At 41.2% G+C, this 20,824-nt stretch overlaps 1 protein-coding gene and 1 non-coding gene across 5 annotated transcripts; both read right to left on the bottom strand.

The window, feature by feature from the left end:
- Positions 1 to 1,815: 1,815 nt before the first annotated feature.
- On the bottom strand, positions 1,816 to 19,920 carry dnajb13 (DnaJ heat shock protein family (Hsp40) member B13). Of its 4 annotated transcripts, XM_007891179.2 has the most exons (8): positions 19,725 to 19,920; positions 15,742 to 15,845; positions 14,022 to 14,183; positions 12,889 to 13,043; positions 12,377 to 12,490; positions 8,616 to 8,729; positions 6,246 to 6,322; positions 1,816 to 2,095 (listed from the first exon to the last, which is right to left on the bottom strand). In XM_007891179.2, exons 1-8 carry the CDS (start codon positions 19,790 to 19,792, stop codon positions 1,942 to 1,944), a joined length of 948 nt encoding a protein of 315 aa, XP_007889370.1. In that variant the 5' UTR covers positions 19,793 to 19,920; the 3' UTR covers positions 1,816 to 1,941. The 4 variants fall into 4 exon arrangements, with proteins under 4 accessions (XP_007889370.1, XP_007889371.1, XP_007889372.1 ...); XM_007891180.2 differs by lacking the exon at positions 8,616 to 8,729; XM_007891181.2 differs by lacking the exon at positions 6,246 to 6,322 and having other exon boundaries at positions 2,036 to 2,095.
- On the bottom strand, positions 18,952 to 19,024 carry trnaa-ggc. The gene has a single exon. It is a non-coding gene; the product is annotated as a tRNA-Ala (tRNA).
- Positions 19,921 to 20,824: the final 904 nt, after the last annotated feature.

Raw genomic sequence — 20,824 nt, 5'->3', positions numbered from 1 at the left:
TAGAATCGGATTTAGTAACCTGGATGCAGTTTACAACCATTACAGCTCTTGGCAAAGGGTACATATTGTGATGTATTCAGTGTTCCTTGTTACTTTATGTTGGCATAAATGACTAAGTGATGGCTCATTCCACTCAGAGGATGGGACTCTTCCTCTGTAAATACAATACAAAATTGCATTTGTATAGCGCCTTTCATGTCAGGATAAAACCAGATGGTTGCCGTCATCATTGATATGACTGAAGTGAGGTGTGCTTGTATTATAGCCTTAAAAGCAATTTCTAGGTTATTTTATTACCTTATTTATTTGTTATTGCTGTTAATATTGATTTTTCTAGGGTTAATCTACCAAAGGAGGTTGCAGCACAATTTGCTTTCTACCCTGTCAAATATTACCTTTATTCTACTGATTACTCCCGAGGTCCCGATCAGTTTAAAAGTTATTTGTTTGGCTGAGGAGTGCACTGATTTGCCCCCTTCTTGACAGATGAACCCTGGAAAATAACTGAGCAGAGATGCTTTTGGAAAGTACTTGTAAAGTCCTAGAATTTACAATTGTGGTCACTGAAGCAGAAATAATTCACTTCACTGACACCTTGTGGTCAACTAGATTGGTGGTCAACAACAACTTGCATTTACATAGCACTCTTCACCCAGAGTAATATCTCCATGTATTTCAGAGATGAGGCTGGTCACTGAACTAGGAGAGAAGTGGGTGGAGGGGAAAGGAGAGATTAAGTTGATGCTGAGCCAGGAGCAGAAATAGAGGTGACCACAGGTGTACTATAAGGCATAAGTAATGCTTTAAATATCACATATTTTAGCCCCAAATGTTTAAATCAGAACTGCACTTAAGATGGCGCTGACATTTTGGACTGTTTTAAGATCATTCTGCTAGTTGTATCTTTTACAGACCAACTGATTTAAAGTTTTCACTCTTCCCTGAACCCATGTTGGGATATGGTTTTACAGATCCTGGCAAATCTCTTTGCACCTCATTTATGTGAGAAAATGTGCCGTGAATGTTGAGAGGCTATTTCACTGTAATGCAGCCAAGTCCAATCCTGCAGCTGACGGCACCATCGAAGTGTCATGCAATATAAATTTACATTCTCCCTGCTAAGGTGCTATATCAAATGCAAGGATTATTATCTTGGCCTGAGGCAAACTAGTACTTTGTCTTACACTCTGCCATCCCCACCACCCACCTCCATTGCTGCTGCAACTGAGATCAACTAACTCAGTGCAAGCTGAAAACTCCAATACCTCACAAAATTGGTTTGGATGAAGAAGGCCCTTTGGTCCATAAAATCTCATCCAGAATACCCACTCTAATGCCCACCCATCACATGTGTCCAAAATGATAGCTTCACTCACTAAGTCATTCAAGTGCCTGAATTCTGCTATTTGAAATATGTAAAGTATATTGATCTGCAATTCATATGCAGGCAGGGAGTTGATTTTGGATAAACTGGGATTCTGATGAAGAGAAAAGTAGACAGAGGAAGGAGTGTCAGCCTGCTGTGACCACACCATCAACTGGATCATCTCTCATCTGCCACAATTATGGTAAAATGCGTTTCTACAAAGACACCAAATTGCCCAGCGCAGACTCTGCCAATCCTAAAACTCTTAACCCTCTGTTATCTTTGAAAAAAGATGAGGAATAATTTACTCAATTATCAAGGGATTGAGCCTCAAGTTATGTTGCACATACTCTAAACAGTACTACCATGAATGTAATGTGATTCAGCCACAGAGAAAAAACTATGTAGTTTTTCTGATCCTCGATGCAAATAGAGTCCAACCAGCGAAGCATTTTTCAGAAATGACTTTATAAATTCTATACACTTTGTTATAAATGAATAAGCACATTGTAAATAGACACTGAGAGAAGCATATCTGGAGAGAATTAGTAGAGCTCCTGCTTGCTGCTGACTCGTCATGGCTGCAATGCTTTATTAATCATCTTCTTCTTTTGGGGGGTGAGTTGTTCTGGGAAAATTATGTCAAACTGGATAATAAGGTTTCCTTTATCTGTGGCAATTTGGGTGATGGGCATTCCTTCCATTGGTACCACTTTACAGTATTTAGGACTGGAAAAAGAAAATAAACATTATTACTAGAGCTCTTTACAGTATATTTTTAGAAAAGTATAATCCTATTTTGTTCCAGAGGGAACTTTTCAGATGATGATTTAAATCAGGATTAAGAGTTACTGGCATGTGAACCATTATTAATATGCAGGCAAGGCTCCAGAAATATAAAGCAATGATGAATAATTGTCTAATATTTTAGTTTTTGTTTCTTTCTGAATAAGTGAGCCCACAGAGTTACTTGTGATGAAAAAAGATTTGAAAGGTTAACATCAAATGTTATACACCCACTAACCTTCTGAACCAATATATTCCATTACTGATTTCAATCTTGCATTTAAAATGTTAAACTTTATCATTTATAACATAATTGCAACTCAATGCTCATGAATTTTTATTGAAAGTATTAAATTTAGCTAAAGGAAAAAAGAACGCACAAAATACAGCAGATAAGTTGACTCACGTTCCTTTCTCCACGGGTGCTGCCTGACCTGCTGAGTGTTCCCAGAGACTTCTGTTTTAGCTAAAGGAATTTTATAACCTTGACCACACAACACAATATACATTCATTTTTCCACTAAGCAATTGGATATTATCAATCAATAAGCAAGACACCACAGTCGCTGAACGGGAGGGTGTTCCGTATCAAAAATTAGAAGCATTTTGGCCCCTAATATTCAGCTACACTTTAGAGTATTTATGACAACAGCAACTAGCATTTGTATAGCACCCTTCGAGCAGGGCAGCATCTCATAGCACTTAACAACTGCTACTGGTAACCAAAAAAAACAAAATGAAACTCCCCATATAAATATTACAAAATGTAGCAGAAACACAGATGTTAATATCATTGGAGGGTTCAGCGTAAACCATTCAGCCACCTCTCACTGCACTACTGGAAGGGTTTGAAGCTGTTTCGGCCCCAAAGTCAGAGGTCAAAGCTCTCAGTACTTCTGTTCATAGAGGACAGTGGATTCTATCAACTGAAAATAGAATCTCAGCTTAAATCTCTGGCATTCTGTAAAATCAGCTTCACATGGTGTAGCGGGAGAAACTGTAACCGCTTGTCTCAAAATTATGGTGGCAACTGAAATTCAAATAAAGGTTTAAATAAGATTCCTATGGAGCCAATCACTGTCCCAAGATTGCAGGGAAATTCAGAGTTGAAATCATTTGATAATTTTGCCCTAATTGATTCAAATATGGATATTGATTTTGTTTTGGTCAGCCTGACATACACGGAAGCCCATTACCATGTCTAAGAGTGTCCAAGCCAGATTGAGAGTTTCACGTAGGGATGGAAATTTCCCTTTGTGTGGGATAGAGTACACACTCTCTCCTTTGCCACTGTTAACATTAGCAAACTTCCCTCTGGATTTGCAGCTTGGGGCATGTTACCCATTAGGGCTTTGGCTTGAAAGGTTAAGTGGCAAGAATCCTTGGGCACGGGAACTGCTTCAAGTCCTGCGTGGTCTGTCATCAACAGAGTAGGGGACCTGCCTGACTCACAAATCAAATCAGTGAGAATGTCACCCCTGCCTAAGGATGGTACCAGTTAGATACCTCACAAATGCAAAACTACACTATTAAAAATGCAATGAAATGTTGCAAATTTTACCCGATCGAGACATTGAAATTTTGTAATGTAAGCTAACTCACTTTCACAATATATTATCAAAGTTACAACCGTAAAGTGCCTCTCAATAAAGTGCCTTTGTTTGAGATGTTTTTACATCAACGGCACTATTTAACTGCAAGTTGTTATTTGAAATAATAATGTACTGCCATAAGTGCAATATTCTGAAATTATCCCATAATTTATGTAAAGAGTTAATAGGGACTGAAACATAAAGCACATTATTATTGAACACATTTTAAAAAATAATTCTGTAGCAACTTGTAATCAATAAAAATGTTGAGATTCTAACACTATTTTAACATGTCTACAGATTGATTCCGACTGTTGTATCTGCATTTTACTGTGCAAGAAATCATATTCCCCACAGATTTGTCAGCATCCTGTTTCAGGGTATGTTACTTGTACTGTGTGTTCAAAGTGAATCTCATCATTGGTATTCCATTTGCACCTTTGTTTAATGTGCACATTCATTTTTCGGAAACATTTTAATCATTGAAGCTCGGTAAATAAAGGCTAACTAATAAACCTCCAAAGATTAAAAAAAAAATACCATAAGCACATCTATTGTTCTGTGCTGCACAAGTGAAGCCTTTCTGCTTTGTGATTGACTGCCCAGAAATACTCGAATCTGGAGAGATGCCACAGCACAGCAATTGTGAAAGACCCCTTCCTTTAGCTCTTAGATCATTTCCAAAGCAATCTGATGATGAATGTAATTGTACTTTGCAGATGCAAGAAATACCTACCATCTGTTCCCTTGATCCTTTACAAACCAGCTTCTGGCAATCCAACTATCCCTTTCTTGCCTCATGTTAGTATATAATTTTTTTAATATACACTTCACAGTAAATACTGTGAAACACTTTGAGATATCCTTGCAATGTGAAGGATACTATATTAATACAATATAAATTTACATTTACTCACTGCCTTTCAAGTCAGGAGGATGTCCCAAGGTGTTTAATAACAACAATAACTTGCACTTATAATAGCGCCATCCACGCAGGACAGAGTCTCAGAGCGCTTAACAGTGGCGTAGTCTGACTCTGAGCCGTGGGGAGGTGGCCGTAAGCACGGTCGATCAGGAAACTATTCAGGCTGGACTTGAAAGAGGGGAGGGAGAGTGGGAGGGAGAGTGTTCCAGAGTTTCAGGGTGTAGTGGCTGAAAGCGCGACCTCCAATGGTGGGACGGAGGGTGCGAGGGACGAGCAGGAGGCAGTTGAGTGGAGGCACCAGGTGGTGGATTGGGGAGTGAAGAGGTCAGAGAGATAGGGAGATGCCAGGGAGTGAATAGATTTGAACACAAGAGTGAGGATCTTACCAGTAACAATACCAGTTTGGCACCTGAGCCGAGGGGAGTGGGGAGGGGAAAAGTGACTGAAGGCATGATCAAAGAGATAGATCTTAAGCCGGATCTTGGTTAAGGTGAAGGAGGGAGCGAGTTTGAGGGTCTCTAGGAGAGAGTTCTAGAGATTGTGGGCAGAAACCCCGAAGGTCCACCCATCGATGGTGGGGTGGGTAGGGTGAGGAAGGCAAAGCAAAGTACCCTGTACAAAAACTTAGAAACTTATTGTCCGGATCAACGTTACCAAAATAAGCGTATTGGAACCATGAAACAACAACAAGATTTCATTTGTAGAGCGCCTTTCACGTCGGGAGGACGTCCCAAGGCGCTGGACAATTGGGTCGGGACCCAAGCAGGGGGGAAATGGTCAGGGTGAGGGGAGGGAAGGGAGGGAGCGAGGAGGGGGTAGAGAGTCGAGAGGGGAGCTGAAGGCGGCCTTGAAGGAGGAAAGGGAGGAGGCGGCGAAGGCACTGGGGGATGGAGTTCCAGAGCCTCGGGGCTGAGAGGCTGAAGTCCCGGCCACCGATGGTAGGGCGGTTGGGGCTCGGGATGTGGAGCAGACCGGAGCCAGAGGAACGGAGGGTACGGGCAGGTAAGTAGGGGGATAGTAGGTCGGAGAGGTAGGAGGCCATGGACAAAGTCACACAACTTCTAGGTTCTTTGCCTGGCTTTTGCAGTCATTAATTCGGAAGTCAAGACTGTGAAAATAAATAGTTTTCTTCATTGTACCACTCGCAGTATGGCATCACATGTTCCATAGATATGCAGCTTGTCATTACACTACAAATGTCCAGATTCCCTTTCAGAAATGTAAAGGGAAAGTTCTTGGATGCAAAAGGGTTGTTGTGTACAGGAAAAACACTTCATCATCAAGTTCCCATGCCACTTTAATAATAATAATCCTTGCATTTGATATAGCGCTTTTCACATCTTCTAGATGTCTCAAAGTGCTTCACAGAATAGACTGTAAAGTGAATTGACTGATTATTTGTGGGCGAAATGCGGCTGCCAATTGCGCACAGCACCGTCCCACAAACAGCCGTGGATTGAAGTGACCAATTGTTTTTTTTTTAGGGATTATTACTTTACAATGGAAGCAGTGTTTCTTGTCCTCTACAGCTGTCTAACGGAAGAGCATGGAATGAGTGCAGTTCAGGAATACTTACTGGACAATGTCATTGATTGGGATGCTGAGAAATCTGTCATTTAGCATCTCAACTTCCACAGTATAACCTGTCAAAGCCTGAAATCAGAATTTCTCCCATTAGAAATAAATGTCAAGAATGACACTTTATTTTATTAACAACATTTGTGAAAAAAAGCTAAGATAATTAGAGATAGAGAAGACTGCAAACAAAGTAATTACATTGTGGTTGTAGGTGTTGCTGTGGGATCTAGGTCAGATCTCAGTGCAGGCCAGTTTGCACTGTTGACCCTACAAAATACCTTGAGTCGTCACTCTAAGGAGTTGCCCTAGTTAAAGCTTGTGCTCACTCGGAATGAGAGATAGCACACGGCTATTTCATTTTTTTCTTGACTCTCTGAGCCTTTTCCACTCAGGTTGTTATTAACTTATATTTGTTAAATGTATTCCATGTAAATGAGACAACCATGTATTCCATAGAGTTCTGGCTCTTATAGTTTCTATACATATTATTTACAATTATTCCCCACTTTCTGCAATCTGGATATTTTAAAATGGGGGTATGAGAGATAAGAAGAGATCTGCTTGGCTCAGTTTATAGCGCACTTGTCTCAGAGTCAGAGGGACATGGGTTCAAGCCCCACGTCAGGACTTTGAACTGACATGGCTGACACTCCAAAGCAATGCTGGGGATGTGCTGCATTGTCGGAGGTGCCGTCCTTTGGATAAGTTAAATCGAGGCCCCATCTGCCTGCTCAGGTGGATGGTAAAGATCACATGGTACTATTTGAAAAGAGAAGGGAGTTTTTCCTGGTGTCCTGACCAATAATTCTAGTTTCGCCCACAAATATACGGTCAATTCACTTTACAGTCTATTCTGTGAAGCGTTTTGAGACGTTGAGAAGACGTGAAAAGCGCTATATCAAATGCAAGGATTATTATTATTATTATGAAGTGAATGATCATTTTATCTGGGTGATTATAATAATAATAATCCTTGCATTTGATATAGCGCTTGTCACGTCTTCTCGATGTCTCAAAGCGCTTCACAGAATAGACTGTAAAGTGAATTGACCGAACATTTTGTGAGTGAAACGCGGCAGCCAATTGCACACAGCAGTGTCCCACAAACAGTCATGGATTGAAGTGACCAAATCATTGTTTTTTTTCTTGAGGGATTATTATCAGGCGTGTGGAATAAGGAAACTTGCCTAAGGTTTCACCCTGCCGGGAATCAAACCCAGGTCTCTCGCTTGCAAGGGGAGTGCTCTAACCACTGAGCTACAGGATTCATGGCTGTTTGTGGGACATTGTTGTGCACAGATTGGTGGCTGCTGCTTTGCCTACAAAATACAGTCACTACTCTTGGCAGAATATTATTCTATGAAGCATTTTGAGATGTTCTCAATTTGAAAATGACACTTGCATACAAATTAATATGGTCTTTTTTGATTTCACAAAGCCCTGCTTTCCTGTTATTACTGTTCTTATTGTTTGAGAAGTCTCAGAGATGCGATGAGGCGCTATATCAAATGCTTGTATTATTATTGTTACTATACTTTATAAGTGTACAACCTATGTGAAAACATAGAAATTCAATCAGGTCTGTTGTCCTGGATTATAATAATGACATGATTAATGATTCTAATTTTGATCTTTAGAAGCCTTCGCTGCCAAAAAAAAGCACATTGAAACAGTTTAATTACTCTAATAATAAGGTTTTTGAAGCAGAGACCATAAAATTGTTTTAAGATTGAATTAGATAGCTACTTGGAAAAAAATATTAATAATTAACACATTTGCATCTGAAAGGATATGGGGAGCAAGGAAAATGGGACTAGATAAGTTGGTTCATGTAAAACACCATTGGACACTTGGGCTGAATGGCCTATTGCTGTACATTCTATGATTCCATAAATTTTACTGAAATTTAAAAAGGACTTATTGAAGTAGCCTGAAAAATCATTACCCTGTCAGAGAAAACATAATAATAATAATAATCCTTGCATTTAATATAGAGCCTTATCGCGTGATTGAGACGTCTCAAAGCGCTTCAGGGGATATACTATAAAGTGAATTGATTATTTTGTGGACGAAATGCAGCAGCCAATTGCGCACAGCAGTGTCCCACAAACAGTTGTGGATTCAATGATTTTTTTGAGGGATTATTACCCCCAGTTAGCAATCCACCAATCGCCTAACGACCAGGTTCCTACTTATTGCTAGGTAAACAGTGACGTGTGGAGTAATGAAATTTGCCTATGGTTTCACCCTGCCCGGAATCGAACCTGGGTCCTCTCGCTTGTGAGGCAAGTGCTCTAACCACTACGCTACATCCTGCTGATGTACTGCATGAATTCCTTGTTTTGGGTATCATTGAACACTCACATACCTTTGCGAGGGAAATAGGAGCACAGTAAATGAGATCGTTCCCTTCCCGGCAGAATCGTTCATGCGGTTTCTGTTTCAAAATAAATATGATGTCTGCTGGAATGTTGTTTGGCCCCTGCATGCAACAAAATATATATTTTTAAATTATCATCTTAGCAAAGTTTGGCTTTGTTCTATTTTAATACAATAACAGTTTTTAATTAGTAACAAGTGTCAGCTTCTGAAAACAAGCATATTGCCTGAGGCTGGGTACATGAATGCAAAAAAGCTTTGCGTTCTGGATATAAGGATTAATTTTGGAAATAATCTTTCTCAGCTCTGTTAACATGCACAAAAGATTTGCCAATGAATACAAATCTGCAGTTTTTTAAACAATCTATAAAAATCTGTCATTTAACACTTCTTCGAAAGACATTGCTTTATAATAAACAGGGACCAGAAAGTAAAGCAGTTCTTCCCATACAGCATGATAGGTGAATGTGAATGTCAGGCAACATGGGACTCAGGCCCATGGCTGAGTGCTCAATAGGAATGAATATCAAACAGTGTCTCAAGCCTGACAGTTAGTGCAGATGTGACTGGCATCACCCAAACGACATTTAGAAGCAAAGATTTCAGTCTCTCGGCTGTAGGAGCATTCCATTTACTCTTTTTACATTATTATTGGGTTGGGAGAAAGTTAGCCATTTGTGACAGGTTTTCAAAGAATGTGGTGAGCGAATTTATAAATTGTGACCAAATTTAATTCTTACATCAAAAAAATGTAAAACTTGCAGCTAGATTAAGGTTTGTGGTCTCTCAATCTGAAGAATGAAATCTACAATCTGAAATTGAGCTAACGTAGTGCAATTTCACAGAGGAATATATCCTCAGAAGTGTAAAGGAATGGAAACTGAGCAGCATCTCCCTGGCACTGAACTGCCTCCAAGGCGATATGCCTGGCCAATCTGCAGTAATCCTAAGCAAATTTGGAAGTTTAGACTTGTCCTGAGCCCTGCAAGCAAACCTTTAAAGGTTAGGCCGGTCCCAGTTACACAAAGCAGTGGTACTTTCTCTCACCGTAGAGGAGAGATGGGGATGGGCGTGTGGGCAGAATGACCTGCTTGTGTTTCACATGTTGGCAAGGAACATTTTATTCACTGTGTTGTTTCACCCACCAAATAATAATAATCATCATCATCCTTGCATTTGATATAGCGCCTTATCACCTCTTCGAGACGTCTCAAAGCGCTTCACACAATATACAGTGCATTCACTTTACAGTATATTCTGTAAAGCTCTTTGAGACGTCTCGAAGATGTGATAAGGTGCTATATCAAATGCAAGGATTATTATTGTTAAGAAATATGTAGGATCTCATCAGACCCAGGATTTTTAAAAAATTACTATCCTAGTGTTGCTCACAAGGGAAATTAAAATTACATTGCTCTGCCTGACTACATGTTGGGTCTAATTTATATATTGCGCTCTTGCTTTTCAGATTTCTCAGTGTAATTAAAACTAGTCATTTTGGTGTCATGACAGGGATAGATGCACAGCAAAAAGAAATCTGGCACAGAATTTTATTAATACCCTGAAAGGCATAAAAACATAATCTTTATTGGAGGATATGGCCCTTAACAACCTCTGTGACTCAGCCCAAATGAGCGCTCACATTGCCTTTATTTATTGTTTGTAACATTCTGGAAAGCCGTGCAGCACAGAAATAATTAATGAGATCACTGCTTGGTGTGGTTTCCTCTCGTCCCTATCCCCTCCGGAGCCCAATACCAATCTTACTTTTCTGAGAAAGGTTTCTAATTTGTATTCTCTCCTCTCCCCTCCCCCAGTCTCAAGCATAAAATGCAATGCTGTTCGATATGATGCCTCTGGACTCCAAAAAAGGCAGATCTGCTGCAGTGAGGTGAGGAGCTCAGTCAGTCCTGCTTATATTTTGTAGCCCATTATAGCAGTTGCCATAGTAAAGGTGACACTGCGAAAGGTTTGCATCCAGGTCACTAAGATAGTAAGTTTGGTTTATAAACCCTATTTATAATAGACAGCTCCTTCAAAAACAACTCATTGACGTTGAATCATTGAATGATAGAGGTAAAGTCTGCAACGTTTTAAACCCATCGTTGTGTTAAATTCACTGATATACAGACCACTGGGTGGCAGTGCTCCCCTCTCAGGGAATGGAATCTTCCATTCAGACCTCATTCACTGCTACCGTTGGCATTCTCTTGAGGGGAGTACTATTGTAAATTCTGGTGCCTCGTGAGGCTTCTAACTTATTTTATTTGTAGAATATTTGTTTACTAGCGTTGATCTGCCAATGCATCAGCCTTTTTCACTGGAGCAGAGACGTTTAAGAGAGGACCCAATAGAAGTGTCTAAGATTCTAAAAGGGTTTAATAAGGTTGGCATAAATGGGTTGTTTCCACTGGTAACCAGAGGACAGAAGTATAAGAGTGTAGTTAGGGGATCTAAAAGAGAATTTAGGAGGAACTACTTCACACAGAGGATAAGATAGTGAGACTGTGGAACTCGCTGCCTGAAGCAGTGGTTGAATCAGACAACATAGTTGCATTCAAAAGGAAGCTGGACCTTCATACGAAGGAGATGGGATTAGAAGCGTATGGGAAAGAGTAAGGAATGGGTGGAGACACGTGTGGAGTATAAACACTGTCCCGGACTGGCTGGGCCGAGTGCTATGCATTCTTGGAAATGTTTTCTATTGAAACCTCAGGTTGGATCAACAGTAAATTATTCCTGGATTTTGGACAGCAGGGATTTTATCCACATCAACAACAACTTGCATTTTATATAACACCCTACATGCGGGATAGTATCGTTCAGCTCTGTCAGAGAAGATCAACTCTCAAAAACAGATATTCTCCAAACAAAATAGGTTAGAGGGCTGCATTAGGGGGCGGGATTTAGAATAAAACTCACCTCAAGGTAATATCAAAAATGTTGCAATCCAGGTCTGAACAGAAGATACCACTTCCTTGGAGGGGATCACTGCCGCCCAGTGGTTTTTACGTCATCTTTAATTTATGCCAAGATATTTTAGAGTGCAGAAACAGTGCATTCACTCCATGAATAGTGATTAGTCCATTAAAGTGTCAACTTGGCTCAGTTGGGTCCTGCCTCTGTCAGAAGGTTCTAGGTCCCAAGCCCATGTTAGGACTCGAGTCCAAACTGACATTCCAGAGCAGTACTGAGGGGGCACTGAGAAATTAAATCGAAGCCCAATTGCTTGTTCAACTGCGTGTTAAAAATCCATCCATGAGACTAGTCATGAAGATAATAGTGATTCTTCCAGTATCCTGATTAAGGTGGAGTCCTGTAAGGTATTGGTTAGAGCACTTGCCTCGTAAGCGAGAGGACCTGGGTTTGATTCTTGGGCAGGACGAAACGTTGGGCAAGTTTCCTTACTCCACACACCTCTGTTTACTGAGCAGTAAACAGCCTCTGGTTGTTGGATGATTAGCGGATAGGTAATAATTCCTCCCCCAAAAATAATAAAGTGGACACTGCTGGGGACAATTGACTGCCACGTTTCACCCACAAAATATAGTCAATTCACTTTACGGTTTATTATGTGATGCGCTTTGAGACGTCTTGAAGCTGTGATAACTCACTATATCAAATGCAAGAATTATTATTGAGGTGGGAATACCACCAAATGAGCCAGGCTGACTTTTTTTGTTTGGATCATCTTCTTTTCTAAGCTTAGCTGATACTATTGAGTTTTATCCATTAGTACAATCCAGCTACCTGGTCCCCTTCCTTGGGGAATGTGATTCTAGTTCCTTCCCTCCAGCCTGGTTTAACAATGATAGTCAGGATCTTATCCTTAATGCTGGAAGTGTGGCCATCTTCATTCATAACCTGATCAAAACAATAAAACAAAAATAATTTATTTAACAAAAGAGTTCCTATTTTTATAACAAAACCGTGTATTGACTGTACTTACAAATAAGTAACAAATCATTTTAGAAAACGAACAATACTCTCACTTCAAGTCTGTCCTGAGAATAGAAAATGCCTACCTGAACCAAACAATGAATGCCGAGGTACTTATGCTGGCTTTGTGTTCTCAGAAATGGTCATTAAGCACTGGAAAGCTAAAAGCTGACTTTTTTTTAATAAATAAAGCTGTTCTGTGGCAATGTTTTTAAGTGATAGTGTACTATCCTAAGAGACTTGATACTTCAAACTCTAAAACTACAAAGCCACAATTTCCATAATGTAGATCGCAGCTGATCAAAATAATATTAATATCTTACTCTGCGTGAAATTTTGATCTTCTTCATACATCCATGAAACAAATCTTCTAAAGAAACATACAGATCCCGTTCTATTGGAGGGTCTTGTGTCTTCAACGATTTCCCTCGTAAACCGCCAAATCCCATATTTACCTCTCCTTTCACATCAAAGAAATCTGGAAAGAGAACAAATGGAGTAATCTACAGTAATGTGCAACTGTGCCAGTGTAGCTTTTGGATTTAGCACAGTTGTTTAAGGTGTAGGATAGACTGCACTCTCAAGCCTTTCTAACTGAATTCACATCACTTCACAATGATTCAAATGAATTGTACAAGAAAATAATGCAACTTGTCACTTAAATTCTGTTGCATTATTTAAAGTTATCAAAGGAGAAAGCATGGAAGCTCTAAATGCCAGTCTTGCTTTCACTGCTGGCATTTCAGAGGTTTGCATTTCAAAGTGCAACGCAAATGGTTTTCAAAGAACACTTCTGAAATACCAGACCTACTATTTGGTCAAAGAGATAAAAGCTAAAAAGAAAGATAGTGAATGGTCAGAATTTGAAATAACAGAAAATGCTGAAAATGCACAGGTCGATCGATCGACATCTGAAAGAAAAAAAAAGGTGAACCTTTTTGATATGACTTCACTAGAAATGGAAAATATTTTATATTTAGAACTGTATCGGGTAACATTTTTCAAACCTAAGCCTGTCTTATGAAGATGTCCAACGTGCCTGGCAACTTGCCTCGATCCAGTTCCAAGAAGCTACGAATCCACAGCAAAAAGAAATTGCTCATAATTCGAATCGGCTGTGATGAAACCCATAGATTCTGAGGACCGGGGGGGGGTTAAGGCACTTTACTGGGAAAGAGTTTTTATATCTCTTCATTCAACTTGACATGTGAGCAAAAGTAAAAAGTGTATCATTCCCCAGTACAGAGACTCTCATCTTGACAAGTACTCCCATATCTCCCATCTCTTGAAAAAAAATGATTACTGGCATCCCACTGCACCTTGAGGACTACTGACACCAGGCTGCACGGAGGCTGACATGCTGTTGGCTACAAACTGGTCAGTTCATAGATGAGGAAAAGGAGTGGACTGAGGTAGAGTTTACAATTACTAATTTATTTAAATCTGAAAGTTGTACCTGCGAATGGGTTATCTCCGCCAAAGAAATCCCTGAAGATCTTCTTGGGGTTGCCGTGAAAAGTGTACCCATTGGTCCAGGCACCGGTTTCACCAAATTCAGTGGGAATGCCTCCCTTCAAGCCCTCTTCACCAAACTTATCATAAGTAGCCTTCTTTTTTACTGGGAAGAAAACGTAATTGTTTACATAGGTGAACTATTGCTCACACTTGAATATCACATTTCCACTGAAAAAACAAACAAATGTTCTTTCCAATTAAAATTCTGTTCCAATTATTTCTGATTTAACAACAACAACTTGGATTTATATAGTGCCCTCCACGCTGGACTGCGTCTCAGAGCGCTTTAATTAACAGTGTTAGGTACTCTTACAGCAAAAAGCTTAGAACTGAAGAAGCATTAAGGAGAAAACTTGCTCCAGATGTTACTAACCCTGCCTGAGGGACAGGCAAATGCATCACCACTGGAACAGCACCTGTAATTCACAGCCTGATCATCACTAAAGATTGCATTTAGGCACTAAATAACACAGCTTTTGGGTTTAGAAAGTGGCAAGCCACTATCAACAGCATGTCAATGCGGTTGTGAAAAAATCATAATTGACAATTTATGAGTGCAATGATGAAATGTACATTCTGGAGAGCTATTAGAATCGTACATTAACAGTGATAAGAGTTGTGTTACTCAGTTGCCTTTACCCTTCCCTTCTTAGTAACCCCCTCCGGGCTCCCAGTCAGTTGTGTGAAGCTCACTGAGATGTCCTCTCAATGTGAAAGGCACTAAAATAATAATCCTTGCATTCGATATAGTGCCTTATCATGTCTTCGAGACATCTCAAAGTGAAACGCAACAACCAATTGCACCGAACGGTGTCCCACAAACAGTCGTGGATTGTGTGACCAAAGTTTTTTAAAATTTATTTTGAAGGAATTATTACCCCCAGAAAAGCGATCTGCCAATCGACTAACAATCGTGTTCCTCCGTACTGCTATGTAAACACGTGGAGTCCTATAGCTCAGTGGTTAGAGCACTCGCTTTGCAAGCGAGAGACCTGGGTTTGATTCCCGGCAGGGCGAAACCTTGGGCAAGTTTCCTTTCTCCACACGTCTAATAATAATCCCTCAAAAAAACAATAAATTGGTCATTTCAATCCACGACTGTAAATGCTGCCGCATTTCGCCCACAAATATGCAGTCAATTCACTTTACACTCCATTCTGTGAAGCGCTTTGAGACATCTAGAAGACGTGAAAAGCGCTATATCAAATGCAAGGATTATTATTATTATATTTATTATAAACAGAGTGTGTGGAGCAAGGAAATTTGCCCAACATTTTGGCCTGGTCCTCTCGCTTGTGAGGCGAGTGCTCTAAACACTAAGCTACAGGACTATATATATGTAAATGTTTTGTTGTAGTTATACAATCATCCAGTCAGCCTTATTACCTTTACTGATTTTAAGGCATATATTTACTGCATTTTTACTTACCGTGACACAGACTCTTTGATAACTCATCACTGCAAGGGGAAAGGGCTCAGTGACGAGTTATCCAGAATGGTGAGTTAGGCATACGTTATATATATATATATATATAAATACAGTAAAAGCGGCCAGGATATTGGCAGAATGATGAGTTAGACTTAAATGGTAGTGACAAGTTAATCCAGAGTTGAATTATCAGGAATTTACTACGGTTTCTACTTATTATTACAATACTTACAGTCACTGAGAATATCATAAGCTTCTGCGATTATAAAAAACTTATCTTCAGCCTCTTGATCCTGGTTTTTGTCAGGGTGGTACTTTAAGGCCAATTTCCGATACCTGTAAAGGCAAAAAAACTCGATAAACCCCTCCACGTTTTAGAAGTTACAACACACAGTATCTTACCTAAAGCAAACAGAGTGATACAGAAGTGATACCAGTAGTGTTCCATTGATGGTCAAATTGGTGCAATTTGCCACTTGAAGAATTTTTGATAGACATCAAAGAAAGCTCTAAACAGATGCTTCTCCGAGTGTGAAAATGTAAGAGAATATCAACCTATATTTGTCCCCATAGTTGCTTACCGAGCATAATTTTCAGAAAACTAATTTGCCTGCTCTCTTAATTGGGAGCAGTCACTGCCACTTAAAAAGAAAAGTGCTTTGTAAAACAAAAATAAATGTTGTCCAGTTTTCTTCCCTCCTTCTTTAAGACCATAAAAGGTAGGAACAGGAGTAGGCCATTCAGCCCCTCGAGCCTGCCCCATCATTTAATAAGATCACGGCTGATCTTCTAACCTAATTCCATTTCCCCGCCTATCCCCATATCCCTTAATCCCTCTATCCTTTAGAAATCTATCAACCTCAATCTTGAATATGCTCAAGGACTGAGCATCTACAGCCTTCTGGGGTAGAGAATTCCACAAATTTACTACCCTCTTAGTGAAGAAATGTTTCCTCAACTCAGTTCAAAAAGACTGACCCTTAATCTTGAGACTATGACCCCTAGTTTTAGATTCTCCAACCAGTCTCACGGCATCTACCCTGTCAAACCCTTAAGAATATTATAAGATCACGTCTAATTCTTCTATGTTCTAGAGAATATAGGCCTAGTTTACTCAACCTATCCTCATGGGTCAACCCGCTCATCCCAGGAACCAACCTAGTGAATCTACGCTGCACCCCCTCTAAGGCGAGTATGTCCTTTCTTAAATAAGGAGACCAAAACTCACACAATATTCTAGGTGCGGTCTCACCAAGGCCTTATACAACTGCAGCAAGACATCCCTACTCTTGTACTCTAACTCTTTTGCAACGAACGCCAACATGGCATCAGCCTTCCTAGTTGCTTGCTGTACCTGCATACTAACTTTTTGTGACTGGTGTACCAGGACACCCAAATCCCTCTGAACAGTAACACTATCTAGTCTCTCCCCTTCTAGAAAATAATCTGCTTTTCTATTTTTATTGCCTAGGTGAAACACTTCCCTACATTGTACTCCATCTGCCACCTTCTTGCCCACTCACCTCGCCTGTCTACTTCCTTTTGCATTCTTCTTGTGCCATCCTCACAGCTTCTTGTGTCATCCTCCCACCTAGCTTCGTATCGGCCACGAATTTAGACATGTTAAGTTCTGTTTCCTCATCTAAATCATTGATATAGACTGTAAATAATTGAGGTCCAAGCACTGATCCTTGTGGCACTCCACTATTCATATCCTGCCAATCTGGGAAGGATCTGTTTATCCCTATTCTCTGTTTTCTTCCCGTTAGCCACGCTTCAATCCATGCTAATATATTATCTTTAATTCCATGGGCTTTATTTTGATCACCACTTTACTTTATACTTAGTAATTTTCCCTCCGAACAACAATACCCCCACATCAGCCACCAGTTGTGTGTGTGTTGGGAGGTTCAGGGGAGAAATCTGTTTCTCCAGCACCGCTAGAGATCTTCAATGCAATGCTGGGGATAAGATACATTGATAAAAGTGCCATCCTGTAGATGACACGTTAAACCAAGGACTCATCGATGCCTGTGCTGGTGGATGTTAAAGATTCCACAGCACTATAGGAAAGGTGAAGAAGTTTCTCCTGGTGTTCTAGCCAACTTCTGGCCGCTTGTTCTGCTCTCACAGTCTAAGTTGAAAAGCCTGTTTATACCTACCTCAGCTATTCCTCCCATCGTTTTAAAGTCCTGAATCATATCCATTCCTCCCCAACCTGCCCTTCCCACTGAAAACAAATTCAGGCCCGTGAGTCCCTGAACTTTGACATCCTTTGCCAAACCCCAATTACCAACAGATTCACCCATAACTGAATCTGAGTTAAGTGCATTATGAGCTTAGCTATCGCTTCAGACTATCGCTCCCTTATCTTTTAGCTATCGCTTCAGACTATCGCTCCCTTATCTTTTATTATTAATAATGATTCTTGCATTTGATGGCACTCCTTCCACATTGGGAGAATGTCTCACTCTGCTTCATGGAAATTACTGTAAAGTGTAGTGATTGTGTGTTTTATAGGCGGAAGCCAAGAGACACCCATTAAGTCAATGACCAATTTTATCTGGGGGTTATTTGGCCAAGACATAGGGAGAAACCAGAAGAAAGTTTCTGGTATCCTGCGGTCTCCTCGTCAATGGTACTCCAGATCAAATTTGGCATTCACTTCATAACTATCTTGTAGGGGCTGCTGTGTATGAAATGGCTGCAATGTTCACTACAGTTACTACATTTTATGAAATGCTTTGAGACTTTCTGGAGGGTATATCAACTGCTGGAATTGTTATATTAGCCTGGCTAAGTTGGTAGCACTCTCACCTCTGAGTCAGAAGATTGTGGGTTCAAGCCCCATGTCGGGACTTTAAACACATAGTATGTCCTCGAATTCTGGGGACAGTCTCCAGATGAGGTAGTGTGCCCTTGGCCAGACTTGCCCTGTCTTGAGCTCAGCAACAAACTGAGCAAGAACATTAAAATTATAAAATAGATAAACTCAGAGAAACACAGCCATTAATCCAACACGTTTCTGCAGTAATCGCCAGCATTAGGAATTGTGGCGAGTTAAATTTTTTTATAGACGTCACCGGATTTCGGTTACAAAATTGGGTCACCCTACTTTACAGTATAGTCCTTGAAGTGTTTTAGGATGTCCTCTCAATGCGAAAGATGGTGTATCAAATGTACAGGTCAATTATTATTATGTCATTAATAATAATAGTCCTTGCATTTAATATAGAGCTTTTCACGTCTTCGAGACGTCTCAAAGCGTTTCACAGAATATACTGTAAAGTGAATTGACTGTATATTTTGTAGGCGAAACGCGGCAGCCAATTGCGCACAGCAGTGACCCACAAACAGTCGTGGATTGAGTGACCAAATCATGATTGTTTTTTTCTTGAGGGATTATTATCAGGTGAGTGGAGTAAGGAAACTTGCCCAAGGTTTCGCCCTCTGCCGGGAATCAAACCCAGGTCTCTCGCTTGCCAGGCGAGTGCTCTAACCACTGAGCTACAGGACTCCACACTTGTAATAATAATAATCCTTGCATTTTGATGTTGCGCTTCTGTTTTAACACCTCAAGTCCCTTCAGGCTGAAGCCCAGAGAGGACTTTTTGGAGCTTGACCAGGTTGTGCTCTCTACAATTCTGGGGTCGGACGTTGTTCTGTCGGTTCGAGTCGCATCGAGCCCTCTCCAGGGCTTGGACTGAAGAGACTCGGGGTTTTCTCCCAGTGTCCTGGCCGGCAATTCCCCAAATAAATGTGTTCCCTCACTCCATCCTGGTTTGCGGGACATTGGACAATTTCAAACGCAAGGATTATTATTATTATTATTATCATTATTACCATTATTAATACCATTGCTGTGTGCAAACTGGCTGCGCGTTTCGCCCACAAAATACGGTCGAGGAACCCTCTGCGGCCACTCCCGGGGGAAGCGCTTTGCGGGGTCTTGACGACGTGGGACAACAACAACAACGGGTCCGCGCTTGGCGCCGGGGGCCCTTCACGTGGGGCAGCGCCTCGGGGCGTTGAACAGCCGCGGAGGGAGGGAGGGAGGGAGGGAGGGAGGTGACCGCGAGCACCGATGGTCCAAGAGGAAGATCTGGTCCTGATGCGGCGCTGCAATCAAATGCAAGGGTTATCATCAGTGGTAACCATGACACAAGGCTGACAGCACAGCACAGAGAGGGCCTACTTAAACACCGCTCCACTCACGCTCGTTTAATGTCCGCGTCCGTCGCGTTCTTGGTGACCTCCAACACGGCGTAGTAATCCCGACCCATCTTCTGCTTCTTCTCCTGACGCTCTCTCTGTATAAGGCTCTGCGCCGCTCACACTGACCCTCAGGGCCTCTCTCTCCTCTCTCCCTCCTTCCTCCCGTTTGGGCCCCGTTGCCCCTGGCGACGGCCTGAGCCTCGCTCCGCGTCGCCGCGGCAACGGCAACATGGCGGCCGTAACCAGGGGGGACCGGCGCGGGGCCTGCTGGGAAATGTAGTTCCCACCGCGCCCACCAAAACAGGCGGGACTTTCAAATAATCACTTGCTGTATTAGATGGACAGAATGTGAGGGGGTTTCACCCCCACACCCCCCACCCCCACCTTCCTCTTATTCACCTAATGCCACCCATCTGTCCAAAATTAAGAATGTCCTCCCCCTTGATGAAAACCCTCCCTCTCTTTTTTTTTGCCAACTGCCCCAAAATACAATACTGATTATAAGGGAAAAAAAAGAACGCAAATTTACACATCTGATACTAATAGTAATTCTCGTATTTGCTTTAGCCCCTCATCACTTCATTGAGACGTTTCAAAGCGCTTCACGTTAAATTTACTGTATTTTGTGGGCAGCCAATTGTCCCACAAACAGTCGTGGATTGAGTGACCAAATTTGTTGATTTGCTTATTTTTTATGAAGGGATTGTTACCAATTGAGTAAACCGCCAATTGACGAACAACCGAGTTCCTACTTTCCACTTGGTAAACAGAAGAGAGTGGAATAAGGAAACTTGCCTAAGGTTGAGTCCCACCCGGGATTCAAACCTGGATCTTCTCGCTTGCGAGGCGAGTGCTCTAAGCAAAGGATGGATCCAGCATCGACCTTTTGTGGGAAAGAATTCCATATTTCTATCAGATCTCAGAGTGAAAGAATGCTTCCAGATTTCGCTCTTAAATGGAACTGGTTCTAATTTTAAGACGATGCCCCCTTGTTTTGGATTCCCCACCAGAAGAAATAGCGTCCCTGTATCAAAGGTTGGAAGCCCACCCGCTGATGGGGAGGCAGAGCTATTAAGATGGCTGGTCTTTGCATGTAACAT

Source organism: Callorhinchus milii, unplaced genomic scaffold (assembly GCF_018977255.1).
Source record: "Callorhinchus milii isolate IMCB2004 unplaced genomic scaffold, IMCB_Cmil_1.0 Scaffold4, whole genome shotgun sequence".
Taxonomy (NCBI): domain Eukaryota; kingdom Metazoa; phylum Chordata; class Chondrichthyes; order Chimaeriformes; family Callorhinchidae; genus Callorhinchus; species Callorhinchus milii.
Note: the sequence above shows the minus strand (reverse complement) of the source record. Positions and strands in the feature narration are given on the sequence as shown.